The sequence below is a fragment of the Epinephelus moara genome, chromosome 13 (assembly GCF_006386435.1).
Source record: "Epinephelus moara isolate mb chromosome 13, YSFRI_EMoa_1.0, whole genome shotgun sequence".
NCBI classification, from domain to species: domain Eukaryota; kingdom Metazoa; phylum Chordata; class Actinopteri; order Perciformes; family Serranidae; genus Epinephelus; species Epinephelus moara.
In genome coordinates this window covers 21,659,009-21,677,552 of record NC_065518.1, presented here as the reverse complement: position 1 = coordinate 21,677,552, position 18,544 = coordinate 21,659,009, and the positions used below count along the sequence as shown (strand labels likewise).

General features: G+C 42.9%; 2 protein-coding genes across 3 annotated transcripts; both read left to right on the top strand.

The window, feature by feature from the left end:
* Positions 1-3,493: 3,493 nt before the first annotated feature.
* Positions 3,494-9,233, top strand: prr35 (proline rich 35). Of its 2 annotated transcripts, none has more exons than XM_050060065.1 (4): positions 3,494-3,608; positions 4,188-4,220; positions 6,196-7,758; positions 7,944-9,233. In XM_050060065.1, exons 3-4 carry the CDS (start codon positions 6,350-6,352, stop codon positions 8,761-8,763), a joined length of 2,229 nt encoding a protein of 742 aa, XP_049916022.1. In that variant the 5' UTR covers positions 3,494-3,608; positions 4,188-4,220; positions 6,196-6,349; the 3' UTR covers positions 8,764-9,233. The 2 variants fall into 2 exon arrangements, with proteins under 2 accessions (XP_049916022.1, XP_049916023.1); XM_050060066.1 differs by having other exon boundaries at positions 3,535-3,658.
* A 1,529-nt stretch (positions 9,234-10,762) lies between these two features.
* LOC126399811 (toll-like receptor 13) lies at positions 10,763-18,377 on the top strand. Its single transcript, XM_050060087.1, has 7 exons — positions 10,763-10,805; positions 12,515-13,376; positions 14,109-14,671; positions 14,746-14,893; positions 14,990-15,360; positions 16,987-17,080; positions 17,167-18,377. Exons 2-7 carry the CDS (start codon positions 12,555-12,557, stop codon positions 17,914-17,916), a joined length of 2,748 nt encoding a protein of 915 aa, XP_049916044.1. The 5' UTR covers positions 10,763-10,805; positions 12,515-12,554; the 3' UTR covers positions 17,917-18,377.
* The last annotated feature ends 167 nt before the right edge of the window (positions 18,378-18,544 follow it).

The window sequence follows — 18,544 nt, the reverse complement described above, 5'->3', positions numbered from 1 at the left end:
TTTCAACGTGCTACCTCAACTACTAATGTACAGTTTTAGCCCACTAACTATCCCACTATTGGCAATGGTACTACTGTACTTTCAATAAAGCAATCGTACTATCAAATTCACAAAAACTCTGTCTGAATACATTGCTCTTCTTAATGGGTTCAGTTGACTATTTAATCTGCAATTTCCTATGACCTGTATCCCAAACACACACCATGTGAAACTGTACGTGGGCAACTGTGCACTCAATGGGTATGGACTAGTATTTATTTCTGATCATTTATTTTATTCAAGGGGAAAACACCCTTCAAACCCTTCAATCATGAAGATGATTCTTAAGAATGATGCAGTGAGACTTCTCACTGGTGCCAGAAAAAGAGACACCATTACACCAGCGCTAGCATCCCTGCACTGGCTACCTAACTAATACAGCACTGATTTTAAGGTTCTTTTATTTGTTTTTAAAGCCATAAATGGGCCGGCACCAACTCCCGACCTCTTAGATCCTCCTAACATTGTCTTTTAACTGTCCCATGATCGAGGCTGGTGGGTAAGGGAGCTCGTGTCTTTGCAGTAGCTGCTCTAAAGCTCTGGAATAGCCTTCTGCTACCAATCAAACGCCCCCTGTCCATCGACACTTCTAAGACAAATCTTAAAACATACATGTTTTCAGTGGCCTTTGGTTGTTTGTAGTGGTTTTAATATTTTAGTATTTTATAATCTTTTTTTACATATGTTATTGTTCTTGTTGGTTTTATTCGGTGTTATATTTGTGTACATTTTATATTTCTTTATTTATATATTTGGGCAACTACAGTTGTTTTTAAATGTGCTATAAAGATAAACTTGATTTGATTTATGGTTTTTATATACACATTCTATGTTACATTTTATTAATTTACTTGTAATTCTGCACGGCATATTTGTTATCTATGGAAACTTCAAGATCTTTACTAGAATTTAAATGAATTTCTAAGAGTTTGAAGAAATCACTGCAAGAGTGTTGGCTCTAATCAAGAATGTTTGACTTTATGCAGGCTAAAACATTTTACACTTCTATTGTGGATTCGACAACAAAGGAAGGAAGTGGCAGCACTGGGCGAGTCAGTCCTCGCTTAACACACTAACACTTAACAGGAGAAACTGACACCGTCTCCCAAGAAACAGTCTCTTACTCTCTTGGAAAAATAACTGACATCATCTCCCATGTGCCCGCTGCGCTTTAAGAAGTGGAGGATCTCGCTTCTCTTCCCTCTCTACTTCCCTCCTCCATGTCATAGTGCGCTCCTGTCGTTCCTCCTGATTTACCAGACATCCTCTTTCCCCTGCTGTCACATTTGGTACAGATGGTTAGGCTCTATGGAGTGGCCTGTCAGTCTCCATTTGGCCGCCTCGGTGTGACAGCGGCTCTGATGGCTCGTGAAGGGCCCCCGACTTTCCCAGCACACGGACACTGACATTTCTCAAAGGGGGCTCGCATGCGCGCTTCCCACCCAGCCAGAGGAGAGAAATGAAGAACCTGGGGTTGACCCAAAGCCTGCCACAGGCTAAGAGAGCAGATGGATGAAGAAAGAAGGAGAGAAAGTGGAGATTGAGAGGTTGGGGTCTGATTTAGAAGAGGAGAGAAGAAAGGGGAAGGGGTGGGAGATGAGGAGAGAGCGGGAGACAAAAGGATAATTAAAAAGGACAGGTAAAATGGGAGGGGACAAAGACAGAGGAAGGTTAAAGAGACGTCTGAACTGTCAGAAGACACACACGTCAGTCATCGCCTGTGGATGTGATCTTACAGCTCATGTCAGTAGCTCATCCAGTGCCCCACTACACTGCTCAAAATGCCAACCCCCCCACCTCAACTACACTCCTCAACACCCGGCTGCCTGCTTGTTGTTGGTGAGGCAGGTGAAGTGAAGTAGAAAAGCCACCCCAAAACAAACCCATAATCACTGTGCAACACTGTCACAGAGAGGCATGCAGGTGCACAAGAGCAGAGAGGGCTGCAACTAATGATTATTTTCATTGTTTATTAATCTGCCGATCTTTTTCTCGATTAATCAATTAGTTGTTTGGTTTATGACATGTCAGAAAATGGTGAAAAATGTTGTTCAAGCCCAAGATCACGTCCTGGAATGTCTTGTTTTGTCCACAACTCAAAGACTTTACTGCCACAGACGAGTAAAGAAACCAGAAAACATTTAAGAAGCTGTAATTAAAGAATTACTTCAATCGATTAATTGACTGTCAAACTATTCAGGTGATTACGTTAGTAGATGACATCTAATCCATTAATTGTTGCAGCTCTGGAGCAGATACATGGACCTTTATCACATCACAGAATCACATGATGGCAGAAATTCACAGGTCTGCCTCGTGTGCCATTAATGTAATGGATCGTAAATTACAAAGACAGATACAGTGAGCAAAAATGGACGGTGGAACAAGGGGGAGAATAATTACATGCACATGACGTAAGTGCAAGGCTAGGAAGAAACAGCATACGCTAAGGAAAGAAGTAACGCCATGCCACAAAAGTTAAATCTTGACAATGTTGCGATCCTACATGCATCCTCATCAGGTTAATAAATAAATAAATAAATAAATATAAAAACAGATTTTTTTTTTTGACCTAATGAAAATCCAAATAAGATGGAAACCTTGTCTCCATTAAACTTTTGCGGCATGCAGTAAGTGTACAGGCGTTCCTTTTTTTCCTTAATGCTGAAACCAAGCGGTCAAACATAGTCTTGATTGAATGCTTAACTTTGTGTTTCAGAGCAGCAGAAGAGAAAGATGCAGAAAAAGAGGACTCTCGTTTAAGTGAGTTTTTAGGAAAAGATTTATTTTTTCTTGCAGCACTGGGAGAACTATTTCAAATAATGCCAAATATTTGATTTTATTCTAGTGATCTCTGCAAAAATCATTCTGAGTATTTTCTCATATTCACATAATGCTCATGATTAAATATTTTCCTTTGACAAGTTAAAGTTGAGTGAAAGCAAGAAATTGTTAATAAGAAATTGGTTTTCAGGAGTTTTTGAACCGTGGCTTCATACATGATTGATATTAAGTCACATTTTTTTTTCTTGTTTGTTTCAAAGATGACTTTCTAAGGGGTTAAACAAACAAAATCAGTTACCTTTGTTCATCACCTGGATGCAGCTAATAATCAAACACAGATAATGTCACTAATTACACACGTCCTCCACAGTTTTCCTGTCAAAGAATTTGGTTCAAAAACAATAAAATACACACAGCTACCCAAAAAATGACTTCCTATTAATGTAGGAATTAACCCAGACAAATGTCACCTCCGCTCTCTGTTATCAACAAACCATCACCAAACTAACCTTTGCCAATATTGTGTAAGTTGTTATAGTGCATCCTGGCTGCAAGGTAGAGACCACATTTGACAATCCGGGGGGGGGGGGTTAGGGAGGAGAAGGGAGGGGAGGCAGAGGAGAGGAGAGAGGGGGGGAGCTGCTGTATTGTAGTGCCTGCGGGCAATGCTCCCAGTCAATATATATCTCCACACTCGCTCCTGCGCTCCTATTTGAGCGGGACGCGCTGCCCTCTCAGTGCTGCTGCAGAGGAGTGACAGCCAGCCACACCGGGACGCTCTCTAGGTACGGATGATTTCTTCTCCACTTTCAAGTAGCTCGTGGCATGCAAGCAGGTCAGTTTGTTAAGATTATGTGATATTTTGATGAGGAACTAAGGAGAGGCCTGATGTACAAGGTGTCTTTGCACTGTATTCAATTTAAAATGTCTTTTATTTTGTAGTTTTGGAAACATAAATTTAAATTTTAGTTTTAATGCAATAAGATTGTTATTGTTCTTAGATTTAAAGAAATGCATAAGAAAATGCATTTTTTATTTACATATATATACTTTTTGAAGTTAAAATTACACACTGCACTGCCACTAATTTTACACATGCAATATAGCATTATTAAATGTGTTTCTAAGACATTTATTGTAACAAATTATCCTAAAACTTTGTCTGATGCTTGGCTGTAAAATTCTAATGCCAGTGTATATTTCTTTTTTTATATTGTTGCATATATAAATTTATGTTGTTTGTTAAAAAAAAAAGTGTTTTTAATTCAATTTCAATTGCTAAAATTTAAAATGTTGTTATTATATTGAAAATGAAACAGAGATTAAGAAGACAATGAATTTTTAATCTCTCCTTTCTTTTCCAGACAACCAACACATCATCCTGACAGCCATCTGAGGTAAAGTGTTCAAGTATAATTCATAAAACAATGTAATTTACAGTCGTACGCATGTACTGTACAAGCAGCCCATCCCGTAGGCTGTCAGCAGTGTGGTTGCTGTTGCATGTAACTTGTCAAAGCTTTTAGTGTGGTGAACCTCCTTAATTGGAACAATAGATGTTGAAGCGGTTAGGCTTGTTTGATCATCAGCCCTAAAAGCTTAAAACAAGACCGCAGGGTTTGGATACGGGGCAGCGGGGGGGCCAAAGTGCACAGTCAGATTAGAGGCGAGGGGATAGCAGTGGCCAGGAGAGGAAAAAAAAACCTACTGTAAAAATGATTTTTATTGATTGGATCGTAGCAGCAGCTGTTAGGCTCCATTATGAGCTCAAAGCTCAGGTCAGAGCCCCGGGGGCGGACAAGTGAGCCAATCAAATGGTCAGCCGCAAAACGGGCCAATTCTTAGAGTCCAATTGGGAGAGCGCTTGGCAACAGCCTGCCATCCTGTGTTAGACTCACTGTGTCTTTCATCATCAGCCTTCGTGCTGTGTGGCTTTTATGGATGAGGTTGTCTGTTGTCTCTCGATATAACCGGTCATCCATCACCTGTGTTTGGTTCTCTGGCCTTTGTATCAAAAACTTTGTCATGAGCCGTCTGTGTAGGACAGAAAAAGGATGGTTGGTGGACTTTAGCTTTAACTTCAGCTTGGACCCTGAACATCACAAAGACTTTCATCTTTGAATAACCTGAGGGAGAAAAAAAAAACACAAAATAAAAGCCTCAAAGCAGAGCGTTTTAAATTGAGGAGCTCACTCCTCCTCACATCTTCTCGCACCGCAGGGTTCACCCAACGGCCTGGCTTTAAGTGGGAAAAGATCACAAAGTTTCTGTTATTTAACAGATGAAAAAAAACATTTATTGTAGGGTATTTAAATTTAGTTTAGGGGATTAGAGACGAGAAACTATAACATAGAATTGCTGTCTTTAACAGAGGGATAAAAATATAAGAGAAAGAGAAAAAAAATTCAGAGTAAATGGTTTATATGAGTAAATTGTAAGGTGTATAATAGTAGCTCTCTTTAAAACCTAGATTTGCAGGTTTACTATGCATTCAAAGAAGGAAAAAGAAGACAACATAAAGCAGTGTTAAAAATAAAAAATAATTAAAATGTCCGTCATTAGAGTTACTTGGGCTAAGAGGTTTTAAATCAAAGTAATGAGGCGCATCAAGTTACGAAACAATCGTCCATCGCAAAGCTGTTTTAAAATTCTTTACAATAAATGGTATATATCATGTAACCTCTCATAATCCATGCTATAATTTCTTATTGGGTAATAAAGTATGAACCGACTCCAGTGCAGAGACGAGACAGAGTACAAGAAAGCAGTTGAACTTATGCACCATGTCCTGACCCAGATCCCAGTCCTGGCACTAATGACGCCCTATAGGCATGACGCCAGGCTCTCATTAAGAACCAGGCCTCAAACCCCCGACTCCTCTCTCTTCCATACCTGCATCCCTCAGCCTGGCCGCGCTGCGCCTGTAGCCGGCCTCCCAGGGTCCGGCCTGAAGCGGAAGCAGGCCTGTTAGTGTTGTGAGGGCCCCCCCTGCACAGGTGCAGAGTCCCCTGTGACGGCCCCCGTTTGCCCCCCAGCCCCTGGACCCTGCTAGCGCCTGGTGCTGCACTGGAACTAATGAGTAGTGGCAGGTACAGTGAGAACAGAGCAGTGTGGGCCTCCCTGCAGTTAGGTTAGTGGCAACCCTCGGCTCAGGCAGACAACAAATGTGCTCTCCTAATACACATATGTGCATAATGATATATACCACCCTTCAGTGCACACGTAACTTTGCGGTGGATATTTGGATCTCTTACAGAGCTGCGTTTCATCCTCCAAATAAGGAAGTGAAATTGTTTCTTGTTTCTGATCTTTTTTTTGCTGTTCTTAAAAATATCACCTTTATTTATACAAAACTGTCTTGTGTGTTCACAGGTTCAAGAAATGCTCTTTTTCATCTACCTTAACAAACTGAGGAAAAAACAATGAAATGAACTCTGCGAAAAAAAGATATAATATCTAAAAAAATCTATCTTGACTCATCATTTTAATACAATCCCACAATCTTTACAAATACCAAGCCTCAATCATGTCAAAGGACGATGCTTGTAAAGTGACGTCTGCCAGCAAACACAAGGAGCGCAAGCCGAAGAAGCCTCACTACATTCCCCGGCCATGGGGCAAACCCTACAACTACAAATGCTTCCAGTGCCCCTTCACCTGCATGGAGAAGTCCCACCTGTACAACCATATGAAGTACAGCCTGTGCAAGAACTCCCTTTCTCTGCTAATAGAGTCAGACTGGCCGTATAAGAAGGGCAACATCCTGCACCCAGAACAGCTACGACCCTTTCAGCAGGCACACGGACATCACACTACCGGGAAAGATGGGATCGAACAGGTGACACGTACCGAGGAAGGTCAAAGGCAACGAAGGGCTGTGGAGGAGGAAGGTGAGGACAGGGAAAGCCAGGGACCTGAAGATGAAGAAGAGGGAGGACGAGGAGAGGGAGTGGAGGTCACTGGGCTGACCAAAGAGAGCTCCAGTGATCGCAGCAGAGGAGACGCTGCAGAGTGCACTACCAAGAAAATTAAACAGCCGGAGTCCGAGCTTCTGATGGCTGATATGCTCTCCCTGGAGGATCAGCTTTTACGAGCACGCTCAGTGGAGGTAGAGGCCCAGCTGAAACACTACAAGCTATCCAAGACGTATCTAACAGCTCCTAGTCTGCTGTCGGAGCAGTGGCGGCTGTTAGCGTCCAGCCACACGAAGTCCAAAGCTGAAGGTGCTCAGCCCAGAGTGAGTAGTTCAATCCCCTGTTACCCTCCGCCACCAAACCTGGTGGATTACCAGGATCCCACTGGACTCAACCTGTCAGTGCTCGGGGTGGGCTACCCCATCAGCCCCAGCCTCTTCTCCTACATGAACTCAGCTATTCCCACTGCTGCCACGGGTGTCACAGCCCAGACCCATGCGCAGCTCGCCCAGCTTCCCTTCCTAGCGTCAGCCGCTCAGCTGATGCACCCAGCCTCCAGCACCCACGCAGATAGAGCTCTTATCCCCCCTCGCCTTTATTACCCCTTCCTGTGTGAGCACACGTTCGGACCGGCCTCCAGTCAAAGCGATGCCAGCAAAGCGCTCAAGACGTCCACAAACAGTCTAGAAGCAAATCCCCTGTCTGGCTTCCAGCCGAAAGTTAATCTGTGGAAAGTGCCTGCTTTGCGGCCGGGGACCGCCGCGGTCTCCCCTGCTGGGTGGGTGTCACCTCAGAGAGAGTCTCCCGAACAGGGCTACAGGTTGGGGGATAAACTGCAGGCTCCAGCCAAGGAGGGCAAAGCAAGCTGGGGCCTCAAGAGGACAGGGGCCCCACTGGGGAGCCATGAGTCACCCGTGGAAAAGAAGCCGGCCGTGGGTGGTTTCACTTTGGACCTCCTGAAGAATATCCAAACTGCATCAACTCTTAATATGGCAGCAGACAAACTTCTCTTCCATGGAAGGTAAAGATTTCCATAAAATGTCCTTATTTTCTCGTGATTATTGTGTCATACTAAAACAAGCAGCAGGAGGCGTATGATCGTCAGTTTTTCAATCATTAACTAGAGGATATATTGAAAGTGTTGGGCAATGTCTCAAAAATTACATATTTACAAATGGAAATACCCTAAATTTCTTCTCTTCTCAGTTTACAGGACGCTCAGCTTCCGACCCGGCCCACTGAACTGTGGTACAACGATCCTCTCACCAGCCCCAACAGTGAAACATCCTCTCTTTCGACCTGTGGGGGACCCAACAGCCAGGACCCGACTGCTGCTCGGACAATAGGGGAGGGGGCCTCAGAGTCGGTGGCTGCTCTCCTCAGCGACCTCTCCAAGGCATTGCAGGAGTATCAAGAGGCTGAACGCAAAATCTCCCACCTGGAGAAGGAGGACCTTCCTGCTCAGCGCCACCTCTGGGAACACCTGGGCAAAATCCGCAGTGAGCTCTCCCATATCCACCAGGCACTGGAGCGGACGGCTCGCCAGAGCGACGGTCCTCTGGACCTGTCGGTCAAGAGGGACTCCACGGACTCCGTTGGCGAGCACAGCATGAGGGAGGATGGCAGCCTTAAAGACAACATGACAGAGACAGAGGAGGAGGACGAGGAGCTGGAGGAGAAAAAGGAAGAAGAAGAGAATGAGAGTGAGAGGAAGGCGATGAAGGCGTCGTTGGAGAGTCGTAAGCAGTCGTTGGACATGCTGATCAAGATGAGCCAAGCATCGGTGGTGAACACAGAGGTTCTCTCACCCGGTGGTCTCAGCATGAGGCCCAGTTCTGCTGAGGCCTTGTGGCAGAGCAGAACCACCAAGTGTGAGGCGGACTCCAGCGTCCTGCTTTGCCCCGACGGCCGATCAGTGGTGTTCACCGACATACCCTCCTCCGCCAAAACCCCAAAGAGATCTCCTTCCATCCAGCGACTAGAAGCCCAGTGTCCTCTGAGTCCTTTGACAGTTACTGATAATTAAACTTCGGACTGTAATAAAAAACTTCGACTTCAATTGCAGTTGTCTCCATTATTACTGGCATGCCTTTGATTTTCACTGGCTGGAAGAGGACTGTCATTCAGTTTCACCTCACAAAAACCTCAAACATCTTGCACCTTATAAGACAAACAGGGAATGAATGAATGAATGATATTTGGGGGAAAAAAAAAATCTTAAAAATGCACTGCGGACATTGATTGTTATAATAAGATTCTCCCGAAAATAAATTTAAAATGTGACATCAGCACTTAATAATTTCAGTCATTATCATTTGAGCAGTTAGGGCCGTTAAAATCATGCTGAAAGACAATCCTTTGAATGGATCTGTAAATATTGTAATTACAATAAATGTAAGTAAAATGTTTTAAAGGGTAAATGGTTTTATATGGATGATGTCATGTTGGACTGCATCATTTCACCTGATGACAATAAAGTGTATTATACACACTGTATTTCTTTGAATAAACTGAATGAAAAACAAAAAGCTTTGTTCATTTTTTTGAAAGTGGAATAATAAAAGGGAGCAAAGTACATTGTGTAAAGGAAATACTTTTATAATATTTGAACAAAAAAAAGACTAGGAAGGCACTCCAATTTGATGTTTTTAATAGATGGACATTTATATTAATATTTTTTATTAAATCAAACTGAAGAGTTGTCTTTTCATTTTCTACATTAAGGATCCAGTTAGGTCTAATCATGAGTTGAGCACATTGCGTTTTATTTCTTATATCATTTGAACATAAATTGAGTTTGCTGTTCAGTCCCGTTGTGGAAATCCATGAAGCTAAATGCCATCATCGCTATCATCAGATTTACAGTGGCAGCACCACCTGACTCTCCTCTATCTGCCCTGACACGGTCGGGTGGCTGCGCTAAAGGTGAAGCAGCTCCTTAAGCTAAACTGCCATCAGCGAAGTCACCTGTGCCTCTGCTCGTGGATCAAGGAGCCCCCCTGCAAAGGTCAGGGCCTCCAGGGCCAAGCTGCATGTAGACTAAACAGAGGACTACCTGTCGCCCCCAGGACAGGCACTCAGTGCTGGGCTGCTTCACGTCCACTGGCCCCTTTACCACCCTCACACTCAAGACACAGCGGCAAAGGTCAGCTGCCATGACCAGATGAGCCCTAAGTGGATGTTCAGCCTTAAGAGGTCCAAATACCGGTCTGATATCACTCTTTTCAATTTAGATTTGATATTGGCTGAGTCTGAATTGAGTGAATACAAAAATAATATTTGTGATTTTATTATTCTGTAAAAACAGAGCTGTTATTCAGGCATATATTTGCAAATAATTTGAATTAAATGTATGCATAATATAAACATTAAGAAATGTTAAAAGCATTTTATAGACATATACGACCACCACAGCAATACTTGTTTAGTTTAAAATAAATAAATTAATTATTTAAATTAAATAAAAAAAAAAACTTTAAAAAAACTCCTTGTGAATTCATATTTTCTCAGAAAAATAAAATATAATTTTTGTTATTATAAAAACCTTTTGTCGATCATTTTTTTTCACGAAAGTAAAAATTCCATTGGTTTAAAAATGGCTTGACTTTTGACAGTATCCATCAGAAGTTTTTTGGCAGCAACAAAACAGTTAAATATCACACCTGGTTTAAGGTGATGCCACGATGTCTGACGAGATTTGGTGTTTCTAAATTCCAGTTGGGATGTTTTAAGACGAGGAAAGTGTTTGCCGCTCTGTTGAAGCTTCACTAAAATCAGAATCCAGGGAGATAGCTCCCTCCAGTGGACAAACAATTTAAAGACACATTTTCTCCATCATCTGACACTGAGACAAAATCAGTGTGTCTTTAAATATTACCACATATAACTGGCCTGTATACGTAAGAACCACCTTCAGCAACGTGAGTACAGTGAGTACACACAGAGCTGTAGACAACATCCTTCCTCAAAAATGTCACCATCTATTTAACCATGCAAACATAACTAATCTCAGTTTATACAGGGAGTGCAGTTACAGACACTAGAGCAGCGTAAGAGGAGCATTAAAGGGTATGTTTTAATATTTTATAATTGTAAGAGATGGAAGATGCTGTAAAAATACCAAATTTAGACTAAATCAAACTGTATGCACAACATTTACATATTGAGATTAGATTAGATATAGAGATTAGATACATCATGTTATGGAGTTAGGGGCTAAGAAGTATCACAGTACTGTAAGAGGAAGAACATAATGTAAAACAATAAAATAGATATTTTATATATAGCTCTTTAAAAGTTGTCATATTTAGAAATATTTAAATATTTTTTTGAAAATCATATTTTTATTATAACTACTCTATCATGTATTTGTCTCTTTATTTTTGCAATATTTGTTTTTATTTTTTATTTAATTTTCTCTCACTTTGCTTATGTTACACACCAATGCTCAAAACAAATCCCTTGTATATGAAAACCTCGGATTAATTTTGTCAGATGTGACTCTTTGCCCCCGTGCTCCATCATGACGGGCAGAACATTTTTATTAGATCAAAATAACGATGGTTACAAACCAAGGCCCAATTCCCTTTGTTGTCTGACCGATTATTCACTGCAGCTCTGGCTCCTCATATGGCTAAATTAAGATTGACGCTGTTTAAATGTGGAGTGGATGTTATCTAAAATGTATATAGTTTAATCAAATCTTCATGAACTGGAAGGGAAATTGCAATTTTTCATATAAATGACTCATTTATCAAAACAAAAAGAACTGTAATTTCCACTCATGGTCACAACTACTTGCATCTACATGCTGTATAAATTAAAGGTGTATTATGTTTTGCAATTTTACAATAATCCCCTGAATCTGCAGCCCTCCTCAGCTTTTTGAAGCTCTATATCAAGTGTCCTCAACTTGTACGCCACTTTGTTTATTTGGTTCATTCTCAACACTCTGGTGGTGTTGTTTTAGGCCATAGCTGTTTAAAGATACAGAGCTCTAAGAACCAACTGTATGCTGTCTGTTCAGACCCACACAACAGACAAACACATTCACATTTTTCCATACACGTGCTGGCTTGGCTTGACTCGGTTGGACTCGGCACATCAGCCCAGCTTGGCAGGGATTTGTGCCTCCATTAGAACAGGGTTACCCACTTGAAGATGTGTCTTTAACTGATAATGTCCTTGTCTTGAGTTGATAACATTTAAAAGCAGAGGGCTGATCTGTGGCCTCCGTTATTGTGCTGCAAAACTACAAGCGAGACTAAATGGTAAACACAGTAGAGCATTTCACCAACACGGCCTGGTTTTCTTTGTTTTTGTTGACGGGCAGTGGCGGCTGTTATGCAATAGAATTTTAGTTTTGAGCCATGACTCCTTCTATTCTGGCACCCAATAACACAATAAGATGACATTGTAGGATTCTTGTGTATCCTACAGCCCTGTGGTGGAGAGTCACGTTTTGCCTCCAGCTAAGAAAATGTCATCGTGACGTCAGCCCTGAAAGGGTCTATAGTTTTCCGAAAGGCAGCCCCTAATCAATCTATTAACAGATATGTTCACCGCTTTCCACAGAGGCATGTGAGAAAAACATAGTTTTCTCCACAAATTGAAGATAACACAGCATGACTCATTGATATACAAATGGTGATTTAAATGGTGATTTTGTGGGTGAAGTATTCTTTAAATACTTTGGCTCTGTTCATGGCAACTACCTTGTGAGCTTGTGTTTTAACTTCCCCATAATGCATTTCCTTTCTATCTCAACATATTTTTAGATTTCTTTGGTCTGACTTCTCTGCAGTTTGTCAAGTAAAGATGGTGCGAACTGCCCTGTTCCTGCTTCTGCTCAACACCTCGGCCTGCTGTGGTTTCGGCTTTAAAGGCTGCGCTCAGGACTTTGACGATATAGGCACCATGTGGTGCTCCAAACAGAACATCGCAAACCTCTCTGATGTCATAAACTCAATCCCAGACAACATAACAATAATCAATCTGTCCAAGAACAAAATCAGAGTCATCCCACCTGGAACATTCAGTCAGATGCTTGGGCTCAAAAGTCTGGACCTGAGCCAGAACCAGCTGGTCTCTCTTAAAGGAGGAGAATTCAGAGGCCTAAGTGTCCTGGATTTTCTCAACCTTACCTGCAACAACATCTCACACATCCACCCCAATGCCTTTGATGGGCTCACCAAGCTACGAACCCTGCTTCTGATCCACAATATACTGGCAACAATCTCTCCTGGTATCTTTAACTCCCTCCCAGCAATTCAAGAAGTCAATCTGTCCCTGAACATGCTCAAGGCTTTCAGCTGTGGGGACTCAGGTGGATCCTCTACTCTTCGGCAGCTCGATCTTCTCGCCAACAACATCCAGAGCTTGAATGTGAGCTGTTTCCCTGCCCTCGAGTACATCAGGTTGTCTAACAACTCAAAGCTGGAGCTGCAGGCAGATGTTTTTGCCTCTAACCCCAGGCTAAAGAGTTTGCTGTGTCAGGGAGTTAAAGCAGAAGTGCTGGCGGGACTGTCGGCGGAGACAAAGAAGAATCTTTCTTGGGTGGCATTTTCTCTGTTTGTGGAGAAATCTCCATTGACTATCTGTGGATTGCTGAAAGGAATGGACCGACTTCAGAAAATTATGGTACATGCTCTTTTTGTGGTGCAGAATCTCCTTGCATATGCAAAAGCTACATGATCTGCCAAAACATTAAAATCATGACAGGTGAAGTGAAAAACTTCTGGGAAACCTTGGATCCTGGCATTCATGTGGATTTCACTTGACATACACCTACCACCAAAACACCACTTGAGACCAAGTATCCCCTCACCCCCCTCATGGCAACAGCATTCCCCGATGGCAGTAGCCCCCCAGCCAGTGTAAGGCACCCTGTAACACCATAAAAACTGTTCAGGAATTCTCTGAGGAACGTAACAAAGAGCTCATGGTGTTGACCTGGCCTCTAAATTCCCCAGATCCCAATCCAATCGAGCATCAATGGGATGTGCCAGTGCTACTCTGGCTTGCAGCCAAGGAACTGTCGCCAACTTCCTGGTGGCCTTAGAGGTACTGTGTCCATGCTGGTCAGAAACAAGTCCGATCCACAGCGGGGCCTCTGACCTCTGTGTCAAATATCTTGGGCCATGGGGGGTCAGGGGGCACTGTAGTGCAGTTGCCATGAGGGGGTGTGCTTGGTCTGCAACAGTGTTTGGGTGTGTGGAGCATGTCAAGTGGCATCCACATGAATGCCAGGACCCAAATTTTCCCAGCAGCACATTGTATTGTAACAAGATGATCAATGTTAACGACTTCAACTGTCGTTCAACAGTAGTTTTAATATTTGGCTGACTGACGTATGCATTTAATTTGAAACAGGTTGACTTGAAGGGATCAAGATTATCTCGGACTAACTTCAGCCTGCTGGACTGTGAAGCTCCACCCGAGGTCTTTATTGCAGATGCAAACCTTGGGAATGTTGCTCAGATGTCGCTCGGTAGGGGGAATATGAGCAGACTTTATCTCATCAATTGTGGGTTGACGCAGATATCTCATATTACATTTGACGGTTACCGAGGACTGAAGGCGCTGCAGCTGAATCAAAACAAGCTTGACATTCAGCGGGACGCATTCAAAGGCCTGACCAACCTCAGGTTTTTAAGCTTTGACAGAAGCGAAGTGTGTGACATCGATCCCAACTGGTTCGTCCCTCTAAAGAAGCTGACTGCTCTGTCTCTTATGAAAAATGAAATCACTAAGCTGCCACCAAATGTTTTCAGTGCCCTTACTAGACTTGAGGGGCTCTACCTGCAGTTCAACCTGCTGAAATACATCACCAAGAAGCCCTTCAGTAAGCTGCGGAGGCTAACGAAGCTCAACCTCAGCTTAAACATCATTGATTTCATCGAAGGTGGCACCTTTGAAGACCTGACGAGGCTCAAGTATGGAGTATTCTCTACTTATGTGTTCATCTTTCCTCACTGTCCATTACCTAACACATCCACCTGTCTGTTAGGTACCTGGACTTAAGCGGGAATCGCCTGAAGAGGCTGACACCATATATTCTATCAGGCCTGATCAATTTGAAGCAATTAGTTCTGTACAACAACCGCCTGCATTTTAAATCCAACGAAGCTCCTTTCATCAACCTTACTTCTCTGGAGGTATGATATATTTTAGTTATTATACACAGTGATGCACTTTGTGTATAAATACATATTTTTTATCTGTTTTATCTATCTTCCATGTCAAATTTGGAGTTTCTGGAGATGAACTACCAGGGGCCTGGAGGTCAAGGCATTGGTGTCATTGGGTCACAGTTTTTCCAAGGTCAAGGTCGACTTAACTCACTCCACATTGGGAACAGCATCGTGCTCGACTTCAGTCCTGACGCCCTTGTTCCTCTGGTCAATTTGAAACAGCTGTACATAGGTGGAGTGACTATGAAAACAACCAACCTGAGTGCAGTGTTTTCCCCTCTTAAAAGTCTGAAGAGGTTGATTCTTTTCAGGGCAGACCTTGATGCTCTGCCTGCCAACCTGATGCCTCCAGACAATTCACTGGAGACTCTCAAACTCCCGTTTAACCACCTGCACACTGTGGACAAAATGACGCTGGATTCTCTGCCAAGGTAGAGGAGCTACCAATCTAGCAATCAGCTCTTGAAGGAAAAGTTTAACATTTTGAGAAATACTCGTTTGCTTTCTTGCCAAAAGTTAGAGAATAACACACTGATTACATTTACATGCACAAAATATTCCATTTTTTTCCCTTGTTCCAAAAAAGACAATATTCCTGTTCCTGTTTACCTGGATAATGAAAATGAATATTCTGTTAATATTCCTGTTTACATGCAGCTGTGCATACTCCGATTAAGGTGCCCTTTCATGTCGTTTATGATGCTAAAATATGAAAAAGTGGAACACCTGTGGCTAATGTGTGCCATTTAGCTTCTTTGCATCAAAACAGGTTTTTGAGTTTGTTTGTGTACAATGAATCCATGACAATGTATAGAGCTGACCATAAACAGGCATGTGGCCGTCTGTTGTAAACTGCTGTAAATGCCCCATTGACCCTTTGCTAAGCCCTGCCCCTTTGTGGTGGTCAGTCAAGCTGTCGGAGTTAGCATGGAACCCACACTGTAACTAACTGCACTGCCTGAAGAAATATGATCATGTTTTTGGAAAAACAAAAAAGCAATTCCAGAGAGAAGCAGACAGAGGGGTCTACAGTGTCAAAGTGAACCACCACATCACTGCTGATCGCCACACAAGACAATGAATATAAAGGGAGACTCTGCTGATATTGAACCAGCTGTGTGGCATCGCAGTGTGTGCAGATGAACAGTGTTTGGCTTCGCCCCCCTTCCTGACGCCAGCACCCGGACCTCGCTTCGGACGAAGCCAGTGTATTCATCTGCGCACAATGTGATGACACAGAGCTGGTTCAATATCAGCAGAGTTTCCCTGCTTCCCTTCACTGGTTCCTGTACAGCAGGGTCGGTCTTTGTTTCACTGATATAATCATTACAAAGCAAAAGCAGCATGTGTATACATTCAGTAGGCTATATCTTCAGTAGCTAGCTAGCTAACCCTACACTTTTCAGGGTTTGACATTGGTTTTGGAACAGGGAAGAAACGTGTATCTTTTTCCGACCTCTCCAGGTAATGAGTATCATTAATACACGACGTGCCCCAGGCACAACATTTAGCTCCAAATCCACAAAACCAGCCTGAAAATGAAGGAAATCTAAGCCGATTGCATTAGAGTCAATGGAGCACAGCTGTGTTGTTGTCGGACCCTGGTCTGAGCTAGCCCAATGCTACTCTATGATGTGTCAGTCCGCGTCCGGGGGTTGGTGGGACTTAGAGAGGGGTTAAGTGAGATGCATATTCCGAATGCGCTGTACACATGTCCAAAGACAGTACCTAAAATCCAAATAATATCACCATATCCCACGTCTTCATCGGAAAATGTTACATTCAGAATAAGGTCAAATTTGGAATATCCAAGCATAATATTTTGTTTACATGACCTGTAGCAAAGTCAGAACACTATCATATTCAGAAACATAGTGGAATATTAGTGTGCATGTAAATGTAGTCACTTTCACACTGTAAAACATCACAACATCATCCACATTGACGGAGCAACAAATTGGAACTTAGGCCAGCCTCTGTGTTTACTCTACCTGTACTGGCCGTGTATTTAAATGTAATAAAACCATCAACCTTGGTGTATGTTTGTTTGTTTCCAGATTACGTATTTTGGACGTTAGTGAAAACCCACTTACCTGTACCTGTGATAACGCCTGGTTCAAGAACTGGGCCATCCACAACACTCAAACACAGGTAACAGAAGCTGTGGACACTGTGAAAAATATTTACATACGCATGTTATAAACCAACTAAAAGTAGTTTTCTTAAATTCCCTCCAGGTGTCCTACCTGTACCAACTGCGGTGTAACAAAAACAGGAGCTCTTCCTACATGTGGCAGTTTGACGATAAGGCCTGCTCCTATGAACAGGCTTCTTTCCACCTCTTCATCAGCTGCTCTGTAGTGGACGTGTTGTTTGTATTCGTGTGTCTGGCCTGGCACACACAGGGCCCCACTCTGCGCTACCTGCTGCTCATCCTCAGGGCAAAAATACGTGGGCGTAGGGGGGCAGCAGGGGCCAAATTCCAGTATGATGCATTCATCTCCTACAGCTCTGAAGATGAGGCCTGGGTGATGGGAGAGCTGGTGCCAAATCTAGAGAGGCCTGCTGCTGGTGCACACAGGCTCAGGCTGTGCCTCCACCACAGAGACTTCCGCCCTGGCGCTGCTGTTCTGGAGAACATCGAGGCGGCCATTTACGGCTCTCGCCACACCATCTGTGTGGTGACACGTCACTTCCTAAGAAGCGAGTGGTGCTCTGTGGAGTTTCAGCTGGCCAGTCTGAGGCTTTTGTGTGATGGCAGTGATGTTCTGCTGCTGGTGTTCTTGGAGGAGATACCTGAACACTGTCTGTCTCCCTACACACGCTTACGCAAGATCGTACGTAGGAAGACCTACCTGCTGTGGCCTGAGGATCCACAGGAGCAGGGTGCTTTCTGGGTCAGACTGATAGATGCTTTAAAAGACAATGAGGAGGAAGAGGAGGGAGGAGGAGGCGGAGAACATGACTTGGCACGGCTAATTGGCTAGACCAAATGCTAACTATGTCAACATGCCCATAATTATCATTTCACTGTCTGCTAAGTCTAAAGTGAATTGTTTCAGTAACAATTGAATTTACAGATGGTTAACAACACAAAATTATAACCAATAAATATAATAGGAAATTATAGTACAGGCATTAATCAGTAATGACAAAGCAAAAAACAATATGTAATGATTGTGTTGTCGCATTTTGAAAAGGATACATGGCTAGCTGTTTCTAAACAATGTGTTGCGAAGCTTCAAAGTGACTTACCATCATTGCTGCCCAAGTCAAATGTGCTCCCACGATGCAGCAGGGTACTTTCCCTGAGGAGCTTTTCAAGACCTCTTCATTGTAGTGTGCATTGCTTCTGTGATACATGCAGTTGGTTTCCACGTGAAAAATGAAGACTTGGCAACTTTCATCATTTCAGTGTAATTACATTTCTGTTGCTTGTAAAATGTCTGTGCGGTTCTTTGAAATATTTTGACACGTGTTTTAAAGGGAAATTTTGGTTTATTTCAACCTGTCTCCTATCGTCCTAAATTTGTTTCAAGTGACTAGTGACATAAAAATAATAGTTAGCATGTTAGCCGTTAGCCTAGATACAGCCGGGGCGCATAGTAGCGTCAG